This window comes from Magallana gigas, chromosome 8 (genome assembly GCF_963853765.1).
Source record: "Magallana gigas chromosome 8, xbMagGiga1.1, whole genome shotgun sequence".
NCBI classification, from domain to species: Eukaryota; Metazoa; Mollusca; class Bivalvia; order Ostreida; family Ostreidae; genus Magallana; species Magallana gigas.
This window is the reverse complement of record NC_088860.1, coordinates 3266433-3294018: the sequence shown is the minus strand read 5'-3', so window position 1 is coordinate 3294018 and position 27586 is coordinate 3266433. Positions and strand designations below refer to the sequence as shown.

Sequence of the window (27586 nt, the reverse complement as noted above, 5' to 3'; positions counted from 1 at the left end):
AGTACCTAATATCTACATTCTAGTAATGATATAACAGAACGTTATGTATACATATGTTACATGTGTCTAGTTTGAATATACAGGTGCCTCTATTTCGCCCCGATTTCTCTCCCAAGCTCAGAGAGCTGACATTATACAGCATGTCTGGCATAAATACTCATATATATATATATATATATATATATATATATATATATATATATATATATATATATATATATATATATATATATATATAATATATATATATATATATATTTTATATATACATATATATATATATATATATATATATATATACTAGTATATATACATGTATACATTTATCCCCTCGACCCTTCCACCACACCGGAGGATACACAACATATATATATATATATATATATATATATATATATATATATATATATATATATATATATATATATATATATATATATATATATATATATATATATATATATATATATATATATATATATATATATATATATATATACTAGTATATATACATGTATACATTTATCCCCTCGACCCTTCCACCACACCGGAGGATACACAACATATCAAAAACATCCTACTATAAAACGTGGGGCGGACACGAATGGACTCAAGACCCATGAAGTTGTAAAGATGAGTATAAAACTGGTCACAAAATATCACCAAGACAAATCCAGTACAAAATTACCATGACAAATTCAGTATAAAGTCAAGGGCGTTAAACCAACCTTCATCTGATATCATCAAAATTCCATAAAAATGTTGTGTATTGCCATCATCATTATCAACATCATCATCATCATCATCATCATCATAAGTGACGTCTTATTAGCGAGAAGGTCAAAAGAGTTGGAAAGACAAAGTTCATTCAAGCTTAGTGCATGTTGCTTCGTTTATCATTTAGGGAACAAACTGATGTATACATCGAGTGTTTCGTTTTTCATATGTTTTATTATAAGAGGAAAATAATGCCTCAAATCTTTAGAAATTTTACTCTCAGACTGCTGTCCCATTAAATCTAATCCTATTAATTTTTTTCTTCTCCGTATCTTTCGCAAATCGCAGTATACCCACACACTAATAATCTTTTGTCATACTTCAAATAAACTGTAACTTTTCATTAATATTAGAACATATTTTACAATTAGAGAATGTAGTTCTTTTAGACATGATGCAATCAGTATACATTCTCCTCTCCGTATCTTGTTACGTTTAATTGATTCCATCAGTCTAAGAGTTTGTATTCCTACATTCGGTTCATCCAGGATTTTCCCCATCGACCGAAGCGTTTCTAGGAAATTGTGTCTCCATTTCTCGTTAATTTTATTTCCTGGTTGTAGGGCATGAATGAGTACAAGTTTCCTCTCAACAAATCATTGGCCATATTTAGAGAGCTGTTTAAACATCAACATAACGAACACAGCGGTCTGTCCAAGCCTCGCCGCCTTGTAGGAGTTGTCGCCCCTGTCCAAGCCTCGCCGCCTTGTAGGAGTCGTCGCCCCTTTCGTTCTTTACTCTTCCCCGCGGACCCCCAAGTCTGCGCGCTTCTGGCATTTTACTGAAAAAAGGAGAGACAGGGGAGTTAAAACGAATGAGTAGCGACATCGATTAAGACACGACGACATAATCGTCCGTGTCTCATTAACCCCCCCCCCCAAAAAAAATGCTATCAACAGGGATGTGAAAAGATGTAACAAGGATAATGCAAGGTCATCGCCATAAGGGGTTAAAATGTAGGAACAACTACAGAAAACAGGGGTCGTTTACCATAAACAGTGTTGTTTTTGATAATACATTGTATAGCATTTAAGCTAAAATTGACATTTTATACTAAACAAAAACACTTATATATATTATAAATATGAAAAATGTGACACATTTAATAACGTTAAAATCCTAAGTTTTTCCTACGCAATGATTTCACAATCGGGGAAAAGTCACCAATTACTAGAACTTGATGTGATAATGACATGGTCAGAAATGGTGATCAGTAGTAGTGATTTAGAGAAGACACGAAATACTTATTGAGGCACTGTGTACTTACGGGCCAGACGGTGACGCCGCTCCCTCAGGACCTGTAGCTGGTTCTTCATCTTGTAGACCGTCAGCAGGACGTCCAGACAAATCTACAGGTACAGACAAATCTACCGGTACAAACGTATAGTCCAGACAAATCTACGGGTACAAACGTATAGTCCAGACAAATCTACAGGTACAAACGTATAGTCCAGACAAATCTACCGGTACAAACGTATAGTCCAGACAAATCTACGGGTACAAACATATCTAGTCCAGACAAATCTACAGGTACAAATATATAGTCCAGACAAATCTACAGGTACAAACGTATCTAGTCCAGACAAATCTACAGGTACAAATGTACAGTCCAGACAAATCTACGGGTACAAACGTATGGTCCAGACAAATCTACAGGTACAAACGTATGGTCCAGACAAATCTACAGGTACAAACGTATGGTCCAGACAAATCTACAGGTACAAACGTGTAGTCCAGACAAATCTACAGGTACAAACGTATAGTCCAGACAAATCTACAGGTACAAACGTATGGTCCAGACAAATCTACAGGTACAAACGTGTAGTCCAGACAAATCTACAGGTACAAATGTATACCTCAATCTACAGGTACAAACGGGAGTTTTAGTTTTTAAAACTACCTTACTGTTAATATAATAGCTTTTAGAATTTTCATGGATTGGTACCAAAATCTATATACATGTATATATATAATCTGATAATAAAAAGCAAGATGCAAAACATTGATAAAAAGTCGCATCGTACATTTCATTTTCTTCGAGAAAGTCAGTGCCAGTGTGTTAAAACCTTGAAAAATCCTTCTGTATTTGGTGAAGGATCCAGTAATCCAGTGATCCTTACTTTACAAATATTCTTCTATAACAACAACAAAAAGTCCAACACTGCAAATGTAACCTTTTCAGTTTTTGAGAGAAGAGACAATTCAACAAAGATTTACCTTCTTCATCTTGAAGGTGCAATTACCTTATACAATTCCTACCTTTCACTTCTCGATAGTGCAATGATATGGATAGCACAATCTTACCGAAGCCCTGTCTTCGTCTTCTCGGAGTTTGCGCTAAACCTTATATAGAAATTGCCTATCCGAGACCCCCCCCCCATTGATTTTCGAAGGTGACGACAAAACCTAGCCTTATTGTCTTCTTTTTTTGGTAAGGGGGGGGGGGGGGGGGACATTCCAAAAAGGTTCTGCCTCACACTATACTACTCAAAGATGGCAATAACACAGGACAATCAAATCCTAACCGTCCTTTTCTTGAATGTGATATACATGAGGACAACCCAACAACAGCCGTACACCGTACACTTCTAGATAGTCGCGTTAATCCTACATCGTACACTTAGATCCCTCGTCTCTGCTTGTGACGATACTATATAGAAATCCTGAAAAAGACTGACCATTACTAAAGTCCTACCTTCCTCTTCTCTGAGGCGCTGGTAGCCCTGCGTTTTGGGGGAGGACTCGGTGTGAAGTTGAATATGCTGGCACAGTCGTAGGGTGCGGTGTCCGGTACCTGGACCAGGTGATTCTGTACGGCAGAGATCGCTTCGGACGTCATCAGCTGGTTTGATTCGTGGTCAACATTAGCTGTTTGCCGTTCTATGCTTTTCAAAGATTTTGGGGCCAACAATGAAGGTGACATTTGAGTCAGGTTTGAACTCGGTGACGTCACCGCTCTTTCTGTCGTCTGCTTCGCTTTCTGATTTCGTTGTAGTCTTCTCACAAACGGTTTGCCCATGGGTAGTCCCGTTTCCTGGGTCTGGTGGTTGTTCCTTGGGGTGGGCGGTTTTGGGGTCTTGAGGAGTTCAGGTGTACTACTGAAGATGGCGTCCGCCGGGTCTGAGTACAGACGCCGACATTTAGGCGTCCCCGAGGAACCGGCGTCTGGTTGAACTGTCCGCGTGTTTGTGCGTGTCGGGGGCACGAACTTCTGGCTGCCGCGCATTTTCTTTCTGTGACCTAGAAATAAAACACAATAGCGTGTGAAGGAACCAAATTCGTCTGGTTTCATTTAACGTGAAGTAAAAGCAATGACAGTTGTGCGTTTATTGAATTAATGCAAAACAATAAACAACTTATTTTCTATTGCGATGTACCATTCATCCCCCATTTATTTAATGTAGGTCAAGGAATTGTCATATTTTTTTCTTAATCTGGTGACATTCAAACTTACAAAACGTTTTCTAATCGTGTTAAATCTATTTAAAGCTTCCAATTTGATATTTCTTTGATATGAAAATTCTTATATTAATAATATATTTGAATACATGTACTTGTTTCCATAAAATGTTATTTATGTTTCCATTCAAGTACAGGCGCACCATAATTAATTTGCATTTTGCGTAACATTTATAAATTTTATGAACGAAGTATTTTGTTTGCAAGTATCGATCATTCTGCGATGATGGTGATACATTTCTAGTTTCAATTAAAGCACACTTATTGCAAACGGCGATGGATTACATAAACATACAGACGATTTATCACATCCACTATACATCAAAAATAAATTAAAGCTGTTCTGATATTGAATTATTCGCTATTCTGTAAAATATCAGCAAAAGTCTTATTGCAAGAGACGTCGTCTTGGCTATTTTAAAAGAATCGCTGTTTATAGTCTTAAATTAGATTATTTTATAAGTTATAAAAGCTGTGTACGTGCCGAAAATCATTTAGCGGTAAATGCACGTGAATATCCTGGTTTGGGGATTTGACAGTGTATATGGCATCATCTCTCTGCCCCAGTCCACTACACCTGTGAGGCCTATATCCTCGCTACCTCCATCACAAAACTAAACAAGACATGTTTTAGAAACATGTATGCCCAAAACCATATATGTGGCGACATTGGAAATGTCGGCTTTTTTTCGCAAGGTAAGTTCTGAGTGCACCGCAAAGCAAGGGATTCTCAAGATATTGATTAATGGGGAAATATCTACCCATGTTCAGACTCCAGCTAGTAGTTTGGCCCTTGACCCTACAACTTTTAACCTTAGAATCAAAAGAGTTCTCTACTTTCAAACGAGAGCCCAAAGGGAATCATATACTAGTATAAGGCTTGGTGTTTATTTGGGAAAAGGTTTTCAAGATAAACAGAAAACATCTTTCTGTTACCCTTGACCTTACACCTTATAACCTTCAAATCAAAGGGGGTTCTCTGCTCCTCATTTATAAGGAGTGTCATCGAAAAAAAAGCTTGGTGTCATGGTTTTCGAGATAATCGGAAACTATCTCTCTATTTCGGGGCATTTTCACCCTAAACCTATTTATCTGGAAACTCATATGAATTACTCTGTTAGCTACGTCTGGAATTCCTGTAGCCCGAGATGCGTGATGATTCTCAAAGTATAAGTGGACAACATGCAGTTGATGAACTGTAATATTACCATTGGCCTTGCGACTAAAATAATAGCAGTGGTTAACATCTCCATAAATGGTACCATTAAATCTTATTTGGTGTTAATGTTCATCCTGCCAATTCGAGTCTATCGGAAAGCACTTGATCAACCAATCGATGACAAACCTACATAGACCTTGACCTTGTGACCTCAGAATAAATAGGGGTCATCCACTCCTTATGAGGTACCAAGGTTTTAAACCCAGACGGTGATTTTTAATATATTGATCGAACATATTGAATTTTGATTTTGTTCAATGACTTGCTCGTTGCCCGACAGGTGAAAAAAAAATACCCCCCCCCCCCCCTTTTTAAGGGGGAAAGGGGGGGGGGGGGTTAAAGCTACATTTTGTATTATTAAAGGATGTCTGAATATTAACGTATAATTGAAAAGGGAAGGGGTGGCAAGTAAAACATTGAGCGAGTATAATAAATTATTTATATATGCATGTGCATATATAAAGAGCATATGCATTGTCCCCAAAAGCCGCGCAGACGTCAACTTGTATTTATGCAATCACAGAAGATAATTTGGAGAAAGGTGTCACTGTTTTAACCTGCATCATGTAAACCATATGCATACTTTGTAAATGATTGGAAAATAAACTGTCGTAATGTAAATCTTATAATAAATGAATGAAATTTAAAAAAAAACTACCTCTAACGCCGCTTGAACGGAGAATGAACTTTGACCTCATAAGCCACACCTCTTGACGTCACTGTTATACGCTATACACAACGCGGTGGGCAGTTGATTCATAATACGACGATGTTTGTGTTCGTGTTGAAATATTGAAGTCTTGAACTATTTATACCAGTGATTTATATACAGGGAGAGGAATTACAACAACTCTTCTTCCAGATAAGTTACATTTATCGACAAAGAGAATTCTGACATTAAAATTCCGCTGACGTCCATTGTCAGCTGGCTGATTTGCATGTCAGACGAAACATGGGCGAAAAAGTGATAGATGGTATAGAAAAAATAGACTTAAATGGTAAAGATAAACCCAAAATTATCATTATTGGTGCTGGGATATCGGGTATAGCGACAGCCGATACTCTGATCAGGGCAGGATTCACAGATTTCAAGATCTTGGAGGCCTCGGGGCGAACGGGAGGACGAATATGGACGGTTGAAATCGGTACGTTAATCATGAGAACGGCGCGTGATTCATACGTTTTGAGTTTATTTGATTTAGATTGTTCTTATTTGACACATTGTTTTATTCATATCAACTTTGATAATTTTCCCCTATCGAATTTTTCCTTAATCTGGTTCAAATTGATTATGAATGAAGGTCGCCAAAGGACGCACGTAGACACTTTAAAATGACCAATAAAAATTGGTTTATTTTTAGATTTGATATATTTAGGCTTAAACTGAAAGTAAGGAACCTCTTATTTCTTAAGAAAAGCGTAAACAAATCTTCCTTCTTTCTGATAAGATTTGTTTTTAAATAGCGTGTCATCTATTCTAGGTCATTCAGTACAAAACCATGAGAACAAAAAACCCATTTGATTAAGGAAATGAATTTCATTGATCCCCTTTGTCATTTTGAAGAAAAAAAAACAATTTAAGGTGTCAATGACACTGTTCAGAAATATGCTATGGCATGTGAATTATTGATGAAAATTATCACAGCCAGATTTTTCCAACAGTAAAAGTTCTCCAAGGGTGAATGTGTATTGATTCATGATGCGTGAGAATAAACATCAAACTTAGGTCTCTCAGTACATGTATATATGGTAAACAACACGATTAGATAAGAATCCAGCTATGCACGCTCTAAAAATGATTTCCTGTGCTTTAATCACAACATTTTTACACTAAAGAGCTTCATTTAATTTGATGAAGATTGTGAAAACTGGGATTAACTAAAGAGTGTGTATTCAAGTATTTAAAAGTGCAGAAACATTTTATGATCAGAGCATGCAGGAACAAACAGGATTTACGTGATAATAGAATTCAATTGTCATATCAAAATGGGTCCCCAGGAAATAACAGATAAAATTAAGATGTTAAGCTTAAAACTGTAATGTTGTGTAATGAAGCAATAGGTAGACATCTCTAACAGGCACTGAAAGCACGGCCCTTTTGTAGAGTCAGACAAAAGATAAACTAAACAGAGTTGCTAGACGATGACCATCTTGGCCGACCCTGTTATGGGTATTACTTTAATGTAACCTACATACAAGCTATTGCTTAGCATCAAGAAGTGTAATATTCAATAAGAGGAAGTCTCAAACTAAAAAAAGAATTTGTTGTATTACCCTGTGTTTGTGTGTGTGGATTTGTGAGTGTGTGTCAGAGAGAGAGAGAGAGAGAGAGAGAGAGAGAGAGAGAGAGAGAGAGAGAGCTACAGTAGCCCCAGGGCTGGCCTTCACACCAATATGACTGGGTCGGAGCTTAAAGTGTTTGTATTTAGGTCATCTGTGAGATATGATGTGTCAGAAATGTCAGACTGGGGTCAGTTTATGTGTATTCCCATATTTACCCACTAGTTTGAATATGTATTCTCATACATCTATTATTAATTGAATGTGAAGAAACACTTTTAAATCTTTTAACAACCTCTATGAATTTTTTAATATTCATGAACCACTTAACCACTATCTATGTTAGTCTTTTAAGAAGGTTTAGGCATCTGGTTTTTCTTTCATTAACTTGGGAGATGATTTACACTGTAAATCTATGAAAATTACACTTGCTAGAGAGGAGATCAATATTTTCCAAGAAATCAATTTGCATTATAAAACCAAGTGACAGATTGTGTAATTTCATAGAATAATAAAAATCCAGATAATATATTACAATAATTTGAAAAAGAAATGTGATGACATGTAAAGTAATACAATATATATTGTGAAATCGTCTATAATCTCCTTACTCCATTTAACAAAGTCTGCTTATTTTCAGATGAAGGGAAGAAAGTGGACCTGGGAGCCCACTGGATCCATGGCATCGAGAGAAATCCCATCTACAAAATAGCCGATGATAACAACCTGCTAAAGCTCCGCCACGGTGACAAAGGTCTGCGACATCGCAACTGTTTCCTAACCGAGGAGGGTAAGGAGGTCAATGAAAAGGTGGTAAACTCTGTGAATCTGGCTTACGGACAGCTGATCATCCAGGCGGAAGATTTCTACCAGAGCAGCATCCCGACTGAGGAGGAAAATGACAGTGTGGGGGCCTTTCTGGAGCGGGAGTTCTCGGAGAGACTAGAGAAGTACACCAACGGCGACCGTCATATACGAGAGATGGTTTTTAATCAAAGGAAGTTGCTGGAGTGTTGTATATCAGGATGTGATAGACTGGAAGATGTCTCGCTCAGCGAGTTTGGTGGTTACGAAGAGCTACCAGGAGTGCACTACTCTATACCACCTGGTTTTGAGGCAGTACTAGAAATCCTTAAAAGTTCAATTCCCAAAGACAACATTTTGCTCAATCACCCAGTGAGGTGTGTCCACTGGAGCCGGAAAAACTGTAACGAAAGCGACTACAAAGTGATGGTGGAGTGTGAGAATGGTGAAATGTTCTATGCAAATCATGTGATTGTGACAGTGTCTCTGGGCGTGTTGAAGGCTGCCTACGACCGCATGTTTGACCCTCCCTTACCCGAAGAGAAAGTGGGGGCAATAGATCGCCTAGGCTTCGGAATCGTAGACAAAGTGATCCTAAAGTTTGACAAACCCGTGACGGAACAGGATGTTTTTCGCATTGAATTGCTCTGGGACGATGACAACATTAAGTGCAATGATTTGAGACATACATGGTACCGCAAAATTTACTCCTTTGAAGTTTTACACGAGTCAGTTCTAGTGGGTAAGGAAAACACAAATGTTCTCTATTTTTGAGATGTACTTTGCACTGAATTATTTAAGTGGCTTTTTTTCTAATTAAGGAATGTAGGGATGGGGGAGAAGATATCTGGTGTGATAGCTACATTGCCTCCTTTTAAAGCATTTCCCCAGAGTAACAGACAATCAATGCATTCATCCTTCAAGTTCAATGAACCTGTCTCAGACAGAGCCCTGATATCACACACACACACACAGACAGGCTCTCTTTGATTTCGATATACATACCCCTTTAATGTTATGTAAAGTAGACAGATATTGCTTTTAAAGATTTTAGCTTTAGAGCCTTTGTTTTTGATGTTGGATAACAGTTCCTTCATGCTTCAGTTGTCCATCAGTCTAACAGAAGGCAGCTGTAATTGTACGTTGGTGACAGGAATTTGACACTCCAGTAGTACTGTACTAGTGGAAGCTCAGTCCTACTGTGTGATAACATCTAATTACATACTGTAGATTAGAACTAGACTGGAGAGTCAGGGGGTGTTGTGTCACGTCTGAAAACATCTTCCAGCGATTGATTCATCACTAAGATTTCATACTGCTGGAGGTTATACAGCTTTGTACAAGATTTTACAGTCAGGGAAGCCCAGAACTGTGGAAGTCTTGTAGGGCCCTGTGAAATGATAAGTCCCAGAATGTCACCTGCTGTCAGGCTTGTGGCGGTAGTGTTTAGTATTCAGAAGATGCAGTCTCACTCATTGAATTGTAGAGACATGACTGGGGGAGAATCTAGTACGGTCCATGCTGATCATCCCCTCACTGCATGGTCCCCAGGCCCCAGTGATCAGATTGTCACATGTACACTGACTAGTTGGCTCAACTCGTTAAAATTCTCTGAAATAGGACAACTAACAATATTCATGCTTCATAATGATCAACTACAGAAGAAAGGAAGAGATCTGTGTACAGTGGAATCCTAATTAGCCATTAAAAAATTCAGGTTATGCAAGATACCGCTGTATACATGAATCAATTTAATATACAGTGTGTGGTTTTAAAGATTTTATGATTAATGGTATCTAATAGGAATATTTCACCTCTGGTGAAAACTGAACAAATTTTTTAATTGTACAAAATGTTAATGGTGGCATTTTAGAATGAAGGGACTCCTGTTTTCAGAAATTGGGCTAAGAATGAAGCTAATGTACACTTAACCACATTTATGTCAATCTTTTTTCATACTTAAACCTAATGACCTCTAGAAAACCACTGATGGTTTTTTTTATGAATCATAGCAAAAACTGTTGGGAAAAATAGCCCTCTAATCAGGAAAGACCCACTATTCATTACCATGTTTTATCAATTAAACATTTTAATCTAAATAAGATACACTTTTTGAAAAAATGATTTCCAAGGAAATTCCTCCATTCATAAATTGGGTCTGTTGGACCATCCTTCATCGGTCTTGTGAATCCCAGGTTTTATAACTTCCTGCGAGTGTCTAGACTAAGCACTACTATAACATGGTTTAGCATTACACCACAAACTCTAATAGATATGAGAAATTTTATTAACAATGTAGTTTTAAATACGAGTAGGAGTCAATAAGTTTGACATTGTGAAATACGATGCCTTTCCTAGTAAACATCTGGCCCTCAGGAATCAATACACATTTCAGAAACATGTAGTCATTGAAATGTAAATGGGACCCCTGCAGTTTGTTGACACCAACACAAATTCTGGATTATTAGGAGTGTCCAGGCAACGTGTTACATGAATTTACATCTATATATATCAAATAATCTGAAACCATTTTGGAATGTCTGAAATTATTTTTGATAAGAAAATAAATGTAAAATTGTTTGGCCATAACATAAATTTGATGAAGCAGTCGACCTGATAAATTTGAATGTTTCTTTACATACTACCTACTTTGATGTTTGTATACCTATTTATGGATGGTTTTCACTGAAGAATCCATGACATTTAAAATTTTGTGCATTGTATTAGAATCTGTATTAGAATCTAACAAAACATTGTATCCTGTGTATCATCAAGTCATGTTGGCATCCAAACTGATTATTCATTTTTGATATCGTTTGATACAATATGATGGAAACTGAGTGCATTGACGACTGAACTACTAGTTAACTGCTACTCTGTGTGACCTCATTCGACAAGCCCCAGGGTTCACAAGGTCAATGTTTGTGTGTTACAGGAGTGTTAATCAGCTTAATAAGATTACCATAACCACCGTGATGAAAGAGACACTCACTGGATGTACCACATCGAAATTTAGAATCTAGAAAATTGTTCTCATTTTAAGAATCATATTTATGTCAGATTATATCTAAATCCATTGTTGCCAACTTCAAATGATGATGTTATAATCTGTGTGAATCGCCTGCATAACAGTCCCATTGTTTAGCAACCCCTGATTATCTGCTTAGATGAGGTTTTAATCTTAGTGAGTGGTTTGATAAATAAGTCCTTATTGTTTGTGATAGAGCAGTTTATGAAATTTACAAATGGTATTTTCCTGGTCCTCTTTGTTTGAATGATAAGATTACCATCCACCAGTTCTCTCTGTGAATGACTTTGTAACTAGTCCTCTTTGTGTGAAATGTTGATATATATATGAGTCCTTTTTCTGAATGATTTATAATGAATCAATGCTTTTACATGTAAATGAGTTTCTCTGTGCTTGGTTTTAGATTGGTTTTATGCCAGTCCTATTAATGAGTACTTTTTGTTAAGAGTCTTCTCAAGAATTGTTTTAGATGAGTCCTCTTTATGATTGGTTGATAATGAGTCCTTTTTGTGACTGCTTCTAGATCTGAGCTCCTTAATGAGTAGTTTGATAATGAGTCCTCTTTGTATGTTGCAGGCTGGCTGAGTGGGAAGGAAGCTCTATACATGGAATCTCTGACTGAGGACCAGATAGCTGAGGACCTGGTGGAAGTCCTAAAAAAATTCCTCCAAAAGGATCACATTCCCTCGCCCTCAAAAATTGTCAGGTAAGCTATCAATTTTATCACTGTTGGCAAAGTCAGGATGCTAGAAACTCTGTCTGATCCTTACATGGATGTCTTCCTTAGCTTGTGGGTTCATGGTAACAAGCATGACAGTGCAAGATCCTTCGTAACCCTTGAGTGTTAGAGAGTTTCTTTGCAAAAATATAGACTCGATAATCGTAGGGCAAAATGTCATGCTTGTATTTAGATGTGTTTTTCTAATCAGAATGTTTTTTGTATATTTTTCTGACATCAGTCGATACCCTTTGTCCTTGAATGCACATTGTTGGGCAGTGATTCCATGTAGTTGTCATAACTTGACAGTATTCATTTGAGATGTATCAGTCAAGAAATCAGCAGGCATTCCTCTTCCAAAAAGGCCATCTGTCACGTTTAGTGTCCCCTTGATTAAACTGTAGGTAAAAAAAGCCTCTCTTGTAGGCAGGTTTTAATCGGGGGATCCCTGGGTCAAACTCCTACCAGTTGATGACATGGTGGAGCAGTAGCCAGAGAGGGCATCTGTCATAGAGATCTGTCACTCCTGCAGCTATTGTAATCTCCTAGGTTCCTGGAACTGTTTGCCTGTAAACATCTACACAGATATATAAGCTCTCCCTGTCTTGGTGAACTTGGATTTTGCAAAAAAGACTCCGATGCTCACTGTATAGATGAACTAGATATAACTCAGAAAACCAAGGTGTGGATCCCTCCTCCTTTCTCTCTCTCTCTCTCTAATAATGGAGCAGTTTATTGTGTTTTCAGACAGCCCCTGTCATAAAACCCGTTTATTAGGGGCTGCAGACCCAGGCACTTGTTCTGGTAATATATTTCCCCCGTGTGACTGTGAGGTCAGGTGTCGGGAGAGCAAGGAACTTTTAACCCTTCCTGATCAATAATTAGGCAATGACACTGGATGGAAGAGGTGACAGGGGGATCTCGCTCTCTACCGGCTATTGTTAATGTCTAGCTAGGCCTCTGCAGATTGCATTTACTCCGCATGCTTCAGTGCTCATAATCATGCATGGTTTGTACAAAGAAGCTGAAAATCTGATGTTGTTTAGGCCAACATCAGTCGGATTGATTTTGTTTGGAAAAGTCATTGCCTTGCTCGTTCTGACAGGGTAATTCATCGAGAGGAGACTGACACCAGCCAATCAGATGGAGCTCAGGTGAAAGGAGTTCTATACATAAAGTAGCTATTTATTCTGCATCGATCAGCAATTCTCTGATACATACCTCAGGTTATTAGACAGGTAGATAATAAAATGCACTCCCATTTCTGTGGGTCAGATTTAGACATACTAATAACAGGAAATAGTCCCGTCCCAAGACTCCCAGGCATAATATTAATTATAGGGTAGAGACGAAATGAGAAAGGACACATAAAGTGTAATTTTGTATAAATAGAAACTTGCTGACCCTCAAAATGTTTACAATGCATCATGATTTAGGAGAGTTGATAGTGTACAGTGTGTCCTTAGGGGACTGGCTTGACCTCTGTAATCTTCCATCATCCAGTCCTGTACAGCGGACAGATAAGCCCCCAGATAGGCCCCTGTTGCTGGGATCAAGGGACTCCTGTCATGTAGACAATCATATCTGTTATGTTCTGTTGACTGTCTCAATGGTGAGAACAATCGATTATATTGTACTTATTAGCTCATAATTAGCAGGTAGTTTCTGCTGCATCATTCCTCCGAGCAGTTACCAAGTACCGATAAATTCCAGTGCCTATTATGTTCATCATGGTTGTGAAGAAGCAGATTCTCATACATCAGCTATGACTGGCAGATTACTGCATTCTGTGGCTAATTGTACTCAGAATACAGACACCTTGGTTGTCTGCTGTGAAAATTTCATGCAATTTAGAAGTCTGTTAAGGTACTGAATTCTCTCTCCAGCACTGTAAACCTTCATTAGCCATGTTTTTTTCTCATTTAAGAATAGGTAAATAAAGGTTTTTGCAATAGTGTGAAATTTAGGTCAGTGGTTTCACCTGTGTACTGTATGCTGAATACACAGCAGTGGCTTGGAGAATCAATAATCCAGTGGTCAGGGCCCAGTGCCTGTGTTTATTTGGGTTTTCAGATCAATGGTTGGCAGGGAGAGATCAAACCTTGGCAATTTAACAAATCCTGATGACTGCCGCTTACACCAGGCCAATAACTGGGCCAACGAGCTTTGTTACACCTGTATAGCAGCTACCTGTAGTAATTAATACACCAAAATAACAGCTATTGAAATACATGTGTTGTTGTCCTCTAGTTAACACTTTACCTTACCACTGAACACAACCAATTTCCCTTTGTAAAGCACAGTCTGGTGAATATTCATTCCAGTTATCTCTGTGATATCTCTATACATACAGTGATGGTGATTTAATGAAGAAATCATACTGCATTGAAGAATCCCTACCCTAGTCAGAATGGAAAAATATATGTATAAATAGATGTTTAATGAAATCCAAGTGTGAGAGATTCACTGATAAAATCTGAAAGATCACACTTAAAACACTTGAAACAGCAGGATGATTCAGAACATCTTAATGGAATTCCAACCATCATATTATATCAAAAGATAGTACTTAAATCAATTATCAGTGGACTAAAGAATTCCATAAAACATCATTTTAAAAATATTTAGTATGGTCACTTGTGAATGAAAGATTGCAACATACATGTATTTGTGATAATTCAATGCGAGACTGATATTGATTTGTAATGTTTACAGGACAAGATGGGGCAACAACAGCTCGACCCGCGGGTCCTACAGCTTCATCAAGGTTGGGGCCAGTATGACCGACATTGACCTCCTGGCCGAGCCACTCACAGACTCAGAGACAGAGAAGGTGAGTCCGGGGGGAGAGCAAAGGGAGGGGCTGAGGGTATAACACTTAATTATCAATTTGGGGGGGGGGGGGAGGGGAGGGGGTATGGTAGTTTTAAGAATTGAGGAGCACAGAGACATTCACTGTTAAATGGGAAGAAAGTTGTAGTTTTAAACTAACAAAAAATATATACTGTATTGTCAGTATAATTATTGCTGGCAGTGGTTATATGTTGTTAAATTGATTAGGAATAAGGTAAGCAGATATTGAAGGAAATATATTTATTTGGAATTTTTATAGGAGAAACTTTGAACTCAACCATGATTTATGTGCCCCAAATTATGGAACTGTGTCAATGTACATTGTGTGAATATGTAAAGAGACATTGATATTTAAAATGAGGGTCCTTATCTCGTAAACATGTCACTGGAAATGTAATGGACTTGATGATATTCAAAGAATGAAAAACAGGTTCTTCGAGAAATATCTGACTGCATTTTATAGTTATTGTTTTATTAAGCAAATTTTGCATGGTAAAAGTGTCAGCATTCTCCTCATTGAGGAAATTGTCACAAGGTCAGCTTGCAGAATACTGTTCTTATGGTGTTGTTATGTCCCTTTCAGCCACAAGTGATGTTTGGAGGGGAGGCTACTCATGAATGCCACTACTCCACCACACACGGAGCCCTGCTGTCTGGAATGAGGGAGGCCAACCGAATCATCAAACTGTACTCAGACTAAACGTCATGGTTCATTGAATTCCTTCCAGTGTGCACTGTGTATCACCATGACAAATAAGAGACCACATGATATATACTATATTGATGAACGTGTATACTGTCAATGTTATTGTTTTTTTTAGTTGTTTTTTTTTCTCCTTGCAATTATTTCCTAGTCTGTAGCTGATTTTTTATAAGCACCATGAAATGGACAAGAGATGACAACAGTAACACAGTCATCTCCCTTTGTTGTGAGGACCGTATATATCTATTGCTTTTTTCTATACATTGTACCAAGTGATCAGTAAGGAGTTCGTACATCTTGATCTCAGCTATGTTAAAGGGTTTGGGAAACTTACAACGCACAAAACAGTTCTCTTGCCGGTGACAGCACGGAAAGCTTAGGATGTGGGGATGGTGTCTTATTCACTGCCAAAATTCAAACTCTAAGAAGTTTTACCTCAGTACATAAGTTTAAGCACAGATTAGACTTACGGAATTAATGTCACTGATTAGAGAATAGGAATTTAGTGGTGCTTTTATTCCAGACATTTTTTTTTTAGAATTTGAAATGGTAATGGTATTTGCATCTACCTATATGATAACAGCTTAAGGAACACTGGTGCGAGCTGATTTATTTGCTTTAAGCTTCTCAAAGAAATCAAAACTTTGATGTTGGATGTTTGTTTAAAGCACCTCTCATAGACTCTACCTCTTTGTTACAGAGATGAAGGAAAAACATGATGATAAAATGTTGGAATTGTTTTGTAAATGTTTATATATTGTAAAAACTTGTAAAACTAGGCAATCGCTAGGATTTTGTTTTAGTTCTCCAGGCTCCAGCTGATGCAGCATGTTTGCTTTGAATATAAGCATAGTCAGCCAAGACATCCCTTACCAAAGCCAGGAAATAGGAATCTGGCTTCTGTGACATTAGCCAGTCTATAGGATTCTGGCTTCTGTGACATTAGCCCATCTATAGGATTCTGGCTTCTGTGACATTAGCCCGTGTATAGGTTTCTGGCTTCTGTGACATTAGCCAGTCTATAGGAATCTGACTTCTGTGACATTAGCCAGGCTATAGAGGTCTGGCTTCTGTGACATTGGCTATTGAGGTCTGGCTTCTGTGACATTAGCCAGTCTATAGGATTCTGGCTTCTGTGACATTAGCCAGGCTATAGGAATCTGACTTCTGTGACATTAGCCAGTCTATAGGATTCTGGCTTCTGTGACATTAGCCAGGCTATAGGATTCTGGCTTCTGTGACATTAGCCAGGCTATAGGAATCTGACTTCTGTGACATTAGCCAGTCTATAGGAATCTGGCTTGTGTGACATTAGCCAGGCTATAGGAATGCTATAGGATTCTGTGATGTTAGCTTGGCCTCTTTCATGTTATTCAGTGTTAAGGTTTCTGTGGTGAAAAATATTCACTCCAGCAATTTCTAGCTTCATTATTCATCAATAGAGATAGACCTATGATGGATGAAAGTGTGAATAGAAGAAATAGTGAGTAGTTTGAAAGCAACATGGAAGAATGCTGTTTGATGTTTTTATCAGTACAAATGAAATGCATTTAGAATTTTTTTTCATTCAATGAAATATGTAAATTTCCATGATATATGAAAAAGAAATGTGCTATTTTGTATGCTTTGATGTATATATTTAGACGTTATGATTAATTTATTGATGAAATCATACCTCAGATGTGTCGCAAATTTTATCATGAAAGGTTATGCATTGAATTATTGTTAATTTTGTCTCTAAATTTTATTATTAGAGTATATGATATTTTACTGTGGTGCATTGAGAACAGTTGTGTATTTATTCAGAAAACACTAATATGTACCAATGATACTGGTGGGATAAAGTCGGGGACAGACGCACCAAGGAATTGACTTTTCTGTCCCTTCTCCAGATGTTGATGAGATTGTTTTTATGTGAGCAGATGATGATAAGACATATATAGGTGTATATCTGGATTATGCTGTCGTGACAGCAGTCCTAATGGTAATGTTTATGTATCCAATAAAAAATGAATCACAATAGGGCTTGTTGTTACTAGCTTTTATCTCTGTGCTGTGGGTGTATCCAACCAGTTGTTATGAAGTTACAGAGCTATCTGGCTGCAGTGTTTTAGATGGACCACTATCCCCTTTCTAGCCAATTAAAAAAAAGGTTGAAATATTAAAAACTGATGATTGCTATAAGGAAGAAATTCAATAGCCAAACAATTTATGCTTGTATACAATGGGTTGGAACAGTTTACACTTTATAAACAGTGTAGCTGTTCTTAATAAAGTAACAACTGTTACAATGACGGTGACAAAAGGGAATTCTTACTGTAATAACTGACTGAAGTTTGCTGGTCATGATTTTCCAGTATTGGGACTTGTAATTCAAGATTGCAGATCATGATCTTTCTGTACTGTAGCTGTCATACATGTATGTGAGTAATGACTGAAGTTTGGTGGCCTTGATCTTCCAGTATTGGGACTCTGTCACCAGTGACTGAAGTTTGGTGGCCTTGATCTTCCAGTATTGTGACTCTGTCACCAGTGACTGAAGTTTGGTGGCCTTGATCTTCCAGTATTGGGACTCTGTCACCAGTGACTGAAGTTTGGTGGCCTTGATCTTCCAGTATTGGGACTCTGTCACCAGTGACTGAAGTTTGGTGGCCTTGATCTTCCAGTATTGTGACTCTGTCACCAGTGACTGAAGTTTGGTGGCCTTGATCTTCCAGTATTGTGACTCTGTCACCAGTGACTGAAGTTTGGTGGCCTTGATCTTCCAGTATTGTGACTCTGTCACCAGTGACTGAAGTTTGGTGGCCTTGATCTTCCAGTATTGTGACTCTGTCATCAGTGACTGAAGTTTGCTGGCCGCTGTCCTGGAATTTACCCTAAGAAATCGGGAATGTTCTGTGTGCCACCTTCAAACAGCATTTCCTGTTAGCTATGTCATAAAGCTGACAATGGTGGGCCATAATGAGAGGAAGAGGACTGACCCAGTGATAGATTGCTAATGACTTGCACTTAGCCTCATTAGACGTCAGTCCCATTAATTAACCAAGTGTCCCCATTACCAGCAAGTTGTGTATTTTCCATTAACAAATACTTCTTAAAATGAATTTTAATAAGGTACTGTTTCTGATTTTTTGAAAATCTCGGATTTCCAGATATTGATTTGGTTTGTAGGTGTGTCATGTTTTTTTTGCTTGTAAGTGATATTCTATAACATGTACAATTTAATAAAAAAGACATTGGAAACATTTTTATTTTCAAAAACTTTACATGAATAACAAATCAACAACCAAAGCATACATGTACATGTAGATATAATAAAGTAACGGGACTGCACACATACACGCAGCACAGTAGGACTATCACAGAGCTAGGAAAACACCTATACAGATATCATCTACGAAACTCAGAAGATATTCGGTACTTTCAAGCATTGCACACAAATAAATAAAAGAAAATAATATCTTAAATCAATAATGAATACAATGATCAAGCAAGGCAACAGTTCAGAAAATAGTTCATCTAGTATTCTATGGTCATTCTAAGTACCTGCACTTATCTTTGTGCAATTAAAGTTTTTGGAGTGTTAATATTCATCGATCTAATGACACAAATGTAAAGCATACACATTAATAAACACAATGTAGGTAGACGGCAATGACAACCCGGGCTGCAATATTTAATCTATATCTACAAGAGCCGCAGGTTAGCAGATCTACAAACTCTGAAGTTTGTTGTCTGTTTTATAGCAAAGAAATTTCCAGTGACAATGAACACCAGATGAAAGTGGCCATAAAAAATGTCACACCAAGTCCTATAGGTAAAAAAGTGCAGCTTTTAAATGGGTCAAGGTATGATGTCCCTAACTCTCATCATGGGATCTGAATGGACACATTTCTGCTCCATTATTTGATATATCTCCAAAAGTATTTATCATTATGATAAGAGATTAATTGCATGGGTATTTCTGATTGAGAAGGGTCTATATTTTGATCTCTTAAAAAAATCAATGATGTTGCTATATGACGTCTCTGATTAAGGTACACAATAAACACAGAAAACTATTAAGTTATAGTACGAAAACTGCATTTCAATTTAAAAGTTTTAAATTTAAATCTAATATATCAGTTCTATAGCATAACTATTACATCTTATAACCTAGATGTTCTGGTATATAGAAGAAGACCTGTGGGGTTTTTTTATTCAGCAAATTTTAGCTCGGATACAAAATGAATTCTTCCCCTACAGCTTGAAATTACATTGCAGTTTTCTTCTTTAAGAATGTTTGTAAGCATAAATTAAGCAAGACATTTTGAAACATGTACCATCAATATACGTACAGGTCTATGTTCCTGTAAACATACAGGGAAGGGTACAATAAATCAGATAGGAGACTAGAGGAGACTCCTCATGTTCCCAGGCCAGAGATCAATATGGTAGGCAATGGTTCACTGTATCACTCAATTTACACATGATCTGGCGAAATCATATAAATCCATTTCAAGGACTACGATCAGTCCAAATGGAGGCTGTCATATCAAGTACACCCAAACATGTCAAAATAGAAGAGTTATCAAGTATCAGTAAATTATCTTAAAATACTGGGGCAAGGAATGTAGAGAACCATATAAACATTCGCACATATACAAATACTTGCACACATTATAATAACACCCCCCTCCCCAATAAATTGATACATCTGGTGCCCTTGTTTTCAGAGCTCGATAAAAAACAAATAGTATTTAATTGGCTCCATTCTTATTGGGCATCACGCCCGTAAGACACAAATAGATAAACTTGTTGGCACAGAAATTTCATTAAGACATGAAAATGGTAACAAAAATTCTACAATAACACAGCAGTAATATGAATGTAAAAAATGTATACTATCACAGAAAAGTATGTAAAAAACACCATGAGGTTCCCCAAAAAAGTTCCAGCACATCTCCATAGAAATAGAAATATTTTACAGTGTATATCAATATTAAAATATAAAAGCATCAGCAGAATTGAACCCCTGAGGCTTTTTGATCCACCCCCATAATGCTGATCATCAGAATGAAGATTTTGACGTGGTATGTAGTAATAAATGAAGATCATATCACTCCATGCTGAGTGATATTCTGTAATCTAGCGCAGACATCAGGGTCAAATTGATAGGACTGAAAAAAACAACACAAAAAACGGCATTACAATCAGTCGTTAGAGAGGTCGGAGCAGCCTGATAGTGCTACACTTGGCATCTGTGTGCTGAGTAACATGTAATTGTAACAGACAGAAAAATGAAACTCTGTCATCAAACTGCAGCTCGTATTTCTTGATATTTAATATAATTTAACATTGATCTCTTTTTGCTGGTGACAAAACATTAAACTAAACGATACCAGGTCAATTTTATGACAGTCCTTCAGGTTGTTATATACAGACATAAACATCAAACAGGTCACTACCAGTATATATTTGATACGGTCAAACATCTGCTCCTATTTTTTACCATTTTTAGATAGCATAATACATGTATCAAAAGTAGATTTTCATTGTACATTCATTAGTAAATGCCTATCACGATAATCTCACTATTAACCATTAAAGTTTGTTTATCTTATATGTCACTAAAATTGGCAACTTTTACAATTTTTACAAACAAATGCAAAAAATTGCATTTTTTTCTTCATATTAATTTCCTCTTTTGAAGTATAGGGGGCATAGCTATAATTTTATTTTTAGCTGATCCCATACCATTTTTACATAAGTTTGATGTTCACAAACTTTGGTGATTCATGCGGAAAGCGAGTTTGCAGAAAAAATAAACATCCCACGTTTGCAGTAAATTTTTTCTGCAATGATCACTACCATCATAGCCCTCAAACTTTTTAGGAGTTTGATTTTTGGGGCCAAAAAAATGATTGCACTCTTTAGGAGTTAGATTTTGGGGCCAAAAAAAATGCTCGCACTCTTTAGGAGTATGATTTTTGGGGCAAAAAAAAAGCATAATAGTAATACTGCATGTAGTCCTTATAAATGTCTATTTCAATGAATTCATTATGTTCCAGGACTAAGACATCTCTTACATAACATGTGACCTTGGCTCAATGACCTTGATATTAATAAGATAATAACTAACATTATGTGGCAGTTTTGAATTACTCTGAGAAAGCTAAAACATATGTTTTATGTGGATATATAGAGTGCAGACTATCCGATTGATGTATCAAAAACAATGTATTTTTGTATAGCTAGCCTGAATTTATACCAAGAATTGAGACTGAACCAGTAATAAATTACCAGCAATTTTAAGAACTTGACACGGGCTGGCTTTTAATTAAGCTCTCATAGTGTTCCAATTTTAAACTATGTGTAAAATTCTGATGCTTCAACTGTCACTACATTCATTTAAGCTTCATAAATAAAGTAAATTTATGCACACACAGAGAGCCATTTCCTGGTCCTATTTATGCAGACAAGTTTATATCTATCATAAAGTGAGTCAGCAGATACTGAAAGTATATAATGTATATACTATTGTGTAATCATTGTTTGGCATATGAATGTATAGACTGAGCTTTACCGAGCTTTGTCAATTAAACCATAAATTGGGACATTAATCTGGGGACTCGCAGTTACAACATAATGGATGCATTATCCCACTCTGATGTCTCGAGCAACATTGACTGATGCAAGTCCCCCAAACCTTAAAGACTTCATGAGGCTGTGTCATGTATTGCATGGTACAAATTAATTCATTATTCAAAAGAGAAAAAAATATACATCAAAACAGAGTACAGGTATTTACATGTCACAAACTTATTTGCAAACAAGAACATTTGATGTTAAACTTGACATTACACAAATCAGTGGCGTGGTCTTCTAGTGCAAGTTGCTTTCAGCAATTAATTAACATAATATATAGTCAGGTACTTCAGCAGTTCAAGATATATCTGCAAACACATTCAAAGAGAGCCAGGCAGCGGAGTGGTAGGGGACTGTGACAGTTCAAGATTTAGTATGCAGCAATAAAATTGAAATTATTGTTTGCTTATCAAACCTTTTGCATACAAATGAAAGGAATTCCAGATCAGGAACTTAATTGTCATTAACTTCTATCACTTTTGAATTGAAATAATTAATAGTTAACCTACAGGTAAAGAACCTATAATTAAACGGCTATCAGAAAGAATCAGCAATGGCTATGATCTGCAGGCTTCTATCAACCTTAACTTGTGACCTTGAGAAAAATTTCCACTGATGTCAAGAAGATATATAGTCGGGACTGCCGACAGAGAAGCTAGCTGACATTCAAGTTGTAACCACACCCTGGCACACTTCATTGTTATGAAACTACTATCTTCCATATAAAGACTTTTTTTTCTGTTATGAAACTACTGACTTCAATATAGACTTCCTCCTTTATTACAATGCCAAAATATATAATATACCGGTCTTTCCCCTGGCATGAAAAAAGTATAATTTTTGGGGTTAAACCTATTATGTTCATTAGCATGTAGCTAGTCGATTAGTTTTTTCTCAGGTATTATTAATTCATTCAAATAACAATTCTTAAACTTGTGAAAACTAGCCATGCCACAGTATTTAATATATTTACATCTGCAACTGCATGAGTACCCCTATATGTATTTCCTCTTATATATTTACATAAAAATTAAAATGTATTCATGTGTACAATATAGCACCAATAGGGCATGTCTTACTATACCGGTAAATACATCTGGTTAAAGCAGGTTATAATCAGTAAGTCAATTGCATAAAGACCAAATATGGAGAAAAGTCAAAGGTCATATGATTACTAGCTCTTACATCTAAGTAACAAACGGTATGATCAATAAAATGACATTTTAGGTCCATTTTACTCACTTAATTTGAATAATTTAAAGAGATGCATGTATATTTATACAATAAAATGCTTTCTCTTTTTTCATTGCATTTAACCAGATGAAACAGATAATGGACCACCTGGGAACTACAGTGCCTCCCAAAGTAAAAAAAAACTGCAATTTACAGTGCACAAAAAATTGCGCTAGTTGTAAAATGATTAATCTTATTTCCGAACAATTTCTGTACAAGTGTTAGATTAAAAAAAAAAATCCCTCAAACGTTTTACTGCAGATATCGTCACTTTACTTGTACAGAGACAATATCAGTAGGAAATTGTATGAAGAATTTAATGGTTCTAATTTTTTCCACAGAATTTTTGAGTTAAAATAAGCTTAATTTCTCCAAAGCAAGGGCAGATTTTTGTGCACCGTAAATTGCGGTCGTCCATCCAGATTTTTTCAGATCAGGAGCTACAGATCGACCTGCAGCTATGTACGATCAGTGAAATCACACTGCAGAGCAATGCAAGAGCAATAACCCTGATAGGCTGCTGCTTATGATAAGTGCATCAATAGCAGTGTTTTCATGCTATCACCTCAGTAAATATTTCCAGGTAAGTAATTCATCAAATAAAATTCTGACAACAATTACATATAAGAAATAATTGTGAATCAGTCCTGAACAAGGACATTGAGGGTTACCATGGTTACCTTAGAGTAGTAGCGTTTGGCCTCAGCCTCGTTTCTCCTGACACCATGACCCTCCTGAAGGCACCTGGCATAGTAAAAACAGCCCATGGAAATCCCCTTGGCGATGTAGCTCGGCAAACACCCAGTCTCCTCTGCAAGGCGCTCCACATCCGAGAACTGGGCAACCCTGTGAAACAAACAAGGTTGTATAGGATTATTTGTTGTATTTATCATAAACTACAGCAGAAAATTCAAACAGGGATGAATAAGTGTTTATCATATTCATGGGTTTCTTTAAGATTCTGAGGATTAAAAGATCTCATGGCAAATTATTGCTTACTTTAAAATCATGATGTCTAAATATCAGAGAAATGTTGTACATCAATTCATGTATAGCTATACAAGTAATTTACCTAGCAGCCAGATCTGCGGCCTTGGTGTAGAGCTTCCTCCTGTAATAGTTGGCCACAAGGTTACCCATGGCGTACACATTGCCCCGGTCGGAGGCTTCCTTTAGGCAGACATAGGCGTTGTCTGCATCCTGCTTCACTCCTATACCGTACTCATACATTACACCTAAAGCACCTGCAAAGATATAATTTGTGTGTAAATCTCGAAGTAAATGTTGAATTAGTTGATAGTTATATAACCTCTGAAATAGATTTTTGTTCCAGTATAGGTAAAGGTAGGTACAGAAATTTTTGTTTCAGCATAGGTAAAGGTAGGTATAGCAGAATCCCAAACCTTATGCTGCATATTTCTATTTTCATTCCTTCCAGAGTATTATACAAACAAATTTCACCCTATAATCTTCATTATAAATGCAGCAAAATGCTTTCAACAAATGAAATGTATATAGAGAATTTAATCAGTCTTAGAGAGATAGAAATGATCTGAATACACATAGCTAACAGAAGTGTCTAACCTTGGGATTCTAAACTTCCATTCCCAGTGGCCTCGCTGTGCCAAAAGAAAGCTTTTTTGAGATCCAGACTGTCGTTCTGTCGAGAATAGAACATGCCGAGAGTTGTCTGTGCAGCTATGCTGGCTGAAGGGTTACCATCATCAGCGGCCAAAAGCCAGTACCTACAGAGTCAATCCGAAAACTTAACAGCAATCAAAGTTGAAACAATAAAAATCAGACCAAAATCCTGTCCACCCTCCCAATTACCAAAGAACAAAAATTAAGCAATGCAATGGCACAGGACAAAATCCTGAGATAAAATAATGATATGAACAGTTCAACCCCCTACCCTTTCTTTTATCACACAGTAAGACAAACAAAATTAAAGGGTCATCCAAGTATTTGATTAATGTTTCAATTAACATTAAGGAGCAAATTGCAATTACTTTATTACAAAAGAAGAAGTCATAGACTCTTTCCAATACATCAAAGTAAAAAACATTTAAAAGTACATGTTTAATAACAAAAACTGTTGCCTTTAGGAATCAGGGACAGACTAAGTGCTGTAAATGAATGGACAACATTTACCTCAGAGCCTCCTCATCGGACTGTTTGACACCAAATCCCTGGAAGTAGGCTCTCCCAATATTAAACAGAGCTGGATACTTCAGGTGTTTTGCTTGCTTGGATTCTGAGTTGGCTATCTTTTTTAAATATTCAACGGCAAGTTTCTGCAAGAAGAGAGAGAAAATTACACAGTAATTGCATTTAATTATTTTAACAGTAGATGAGTTTATCACCTTTAATTCTTTTTTATTAAAACATTCATTTTTTAATCTAAATTGATAACAGCTGACCTCATCTTGCTTGCCTCCCTGGCCGTCGTATAACATACAGGACAACATATACATAGACTGGAAATCAAAGTCCTTGGAACGCTCAAAATATATTCTGGCCTTCTCAAAGAAATTCTGAAACATCAACGGTTCATCTCTTTCACTTTAAATAAGAGTATCATGATGTAGGAAAATAAATGCACATTGCTTTTAATAGTATGTTTACTTCTTGAAATACACGTACATCCAATTTATCTGTAATCATTTGCAAACCTGAGTTTCTTTTTCACCAATTTATAAGCTTTGGTCTCACTGATTTCCTTTGAATATGTACTTGTTTTTAATCTGTTTTTTTTATGCACATACAAATTCATTTGCTTACAAAGGTAAAAGGATAATATACCAGGGTAATACATAGACATTTTAGTGCAATGCAATACTCATGCAGTGCAGTAGATTTCCATTCATACTTGTTCATGATAGAATAGCCCCAGTTGGAAGTATGCACGTTTCTCTCCATTTTTTATTCTCTCTAACAGAATGCTCTCTACTTTCTCCATGAGTTCTTCCTCTGTGAGGGAGCCATAGCCGGGCAATTCCTTTGTCTCCTGTGCGATGTCATTAAGGATGCTCTTCTCTTTTGTAAAGGGAACCTTCTCTTGTGGAATATCCTTTGACAACTCCATCTTGAGAAGAAAACCTGATATCAGAAAGATATATGAAAATAAAAAATCCAAGCAAAACCTCAAAAGATTCATTTAAATAAAAGCTGTAACCATTTTTCATTTAAATTTTCTAAGAAAAAATACTGCATAAATTGAAAAGTCAATGATGGCTTGGCGAAAATGTGCCACAAACCAAACCCTTTCCTACGTGTTGCGCCATATATATGCTGCTGTCATTACACTAAATGATTCTAAATATTATGCACGATCACGATACAGAGCAACGAGAAAATTCGAGTTATCTATTTGTATCGTGTTTTCGGGTTGAGATAAAAGTAATGTTTGTTCCAAATTGAATAAACCTACTTCGATAGCCTAGTTCTTCATCATAGTGTGCAATCTGATATAAAATATTCATTAAAATGAAAGATTTTCTCTTTTTTCTTACCCTAACAACAAGTCCAAGACCCAAACAATACCAAGACGTGCGTAATATTTAAAACCAGAAAATGTTCCGGGTAACAAAAGAATTCCCGGAGCAAACAGTACCTTTCCTCTTCTGGTTTGGAAGTAAGTTATCCAAGTTTTCACGCATTTTTATGATTTAAGATGTTTATGTATAAAAATATCTTTGTGTTGTAGCGCTATGGGGAAATCCTATATAATTTCTTTTTAATTTAATTTCAATTTTACTGGATTCTGATTCTCTCTCTCTCTCTCATATTTTTTACTTGAATGAAAAATATGAGAGAGAGAGAGAGAGAGAGAGAGAGAGAGAGAGAGAGAGAGTTCCTTCACATTTATAATATAAAGGATTTTTT

General features: G+C 36.7%; 3 protein-coding genes across 6 annotated transcripts; 1 reads left to right on the top strand and 2 right to left on the bottom strand.

The window, feature by feature from the left end:
* Positions 1–976: 976 nt before the first annotated feature.
* On the bottom strand, positions 977–6250 carry LOC105339317 (uncharacterized). Of its 2 annotated transcripts, XM_066068818.1 has the most exons (5): positions 6114–6250; positions 3473–4017; positions 2045–2126; positions 1504–1558; positions 977–1466 (listed from the first exon to the last, which is right to left on the bottom strand). In XM_066068818.1, exons 1-4 carry the CDS (start codon positions 6151–6153, stop codon positions 1512–1514), a joined length of 714 nt encoding a protein of 237 aa, XP_065924890.1. In that variant the 5' UTR covers positions 6154–6250; the 3' UTR covers positions 977–1466; positions 1504–1511. The 2 variants fall into 2 exon arrangements, with proteins under 2 accessions (XP_065924890.1, XP_065924888.1); XM_066068816.1 differs by having other exon boundaries at positions 977–1558.
* A 157-nt stretch (positions 6251–6407) lies between these two features.
* LOC105339316 (spermine oxidase) lies at positions 6408–17861 on the top strand. The gene is made up of 5 exons (XM_011444805.4): positions 6408–6600; positions 8376–9281; positions 12144–12273; positions 15001–15118; positions 15722–17861. The coding sequence occupies exons 1-5, from the start codon at positions 6408–6410 to the stop codon at positions 15836–15838; spliced, it is 1464 nt and encodes a 487-aa protein (XP_011443107.3). The 3' UTR covers positions 15839–17861.
* Positions 17862–19073: 1212 nt separating this feature from the next.
* LOC105339318 (LRP2-binding protein) lies at positions 19074–27283 on the bottom strand. 3 transcript variants are annotated; one of them, XM_066068814.1, is made up of 8 exons: positions 27214–27283; positions 26571–26800; positions 26122–26235; positions 25853–25995; positions 25286–25446; positions 24774–24945; positions 24382–24547; positions 19074–21000 (listed from the first exon to the last, which is right to left on the bottom strand). In XM_066068814.1, exons 2-8 carry the CDS (start codon positions 26784–26786, stop codon positions 20935–20937), a joined length of 1038 nt encoding a protein of 345 aa, XP_065924886.1. In that variant the 5' UTR covers positions 26787–26800; positions 27214–27283; the 3' UTR covers positions 19074–20934. The 3 variants fall into 3 exon arrangements, with proteins under 3 accessions (XP_065924886.1, XP_065924887.1, XP_065924885.1); XM_066068815.1 differs by having other exon boundaries at positions 26571–26786; positions 27214–27242; XM_066068813.1 differs by lacking the exon at positions 27214–27283 and adding an exon at positions 27132–27198.
* Between the last annotated feature and the right edge of the window lie 303 nt (positions 27284–27586).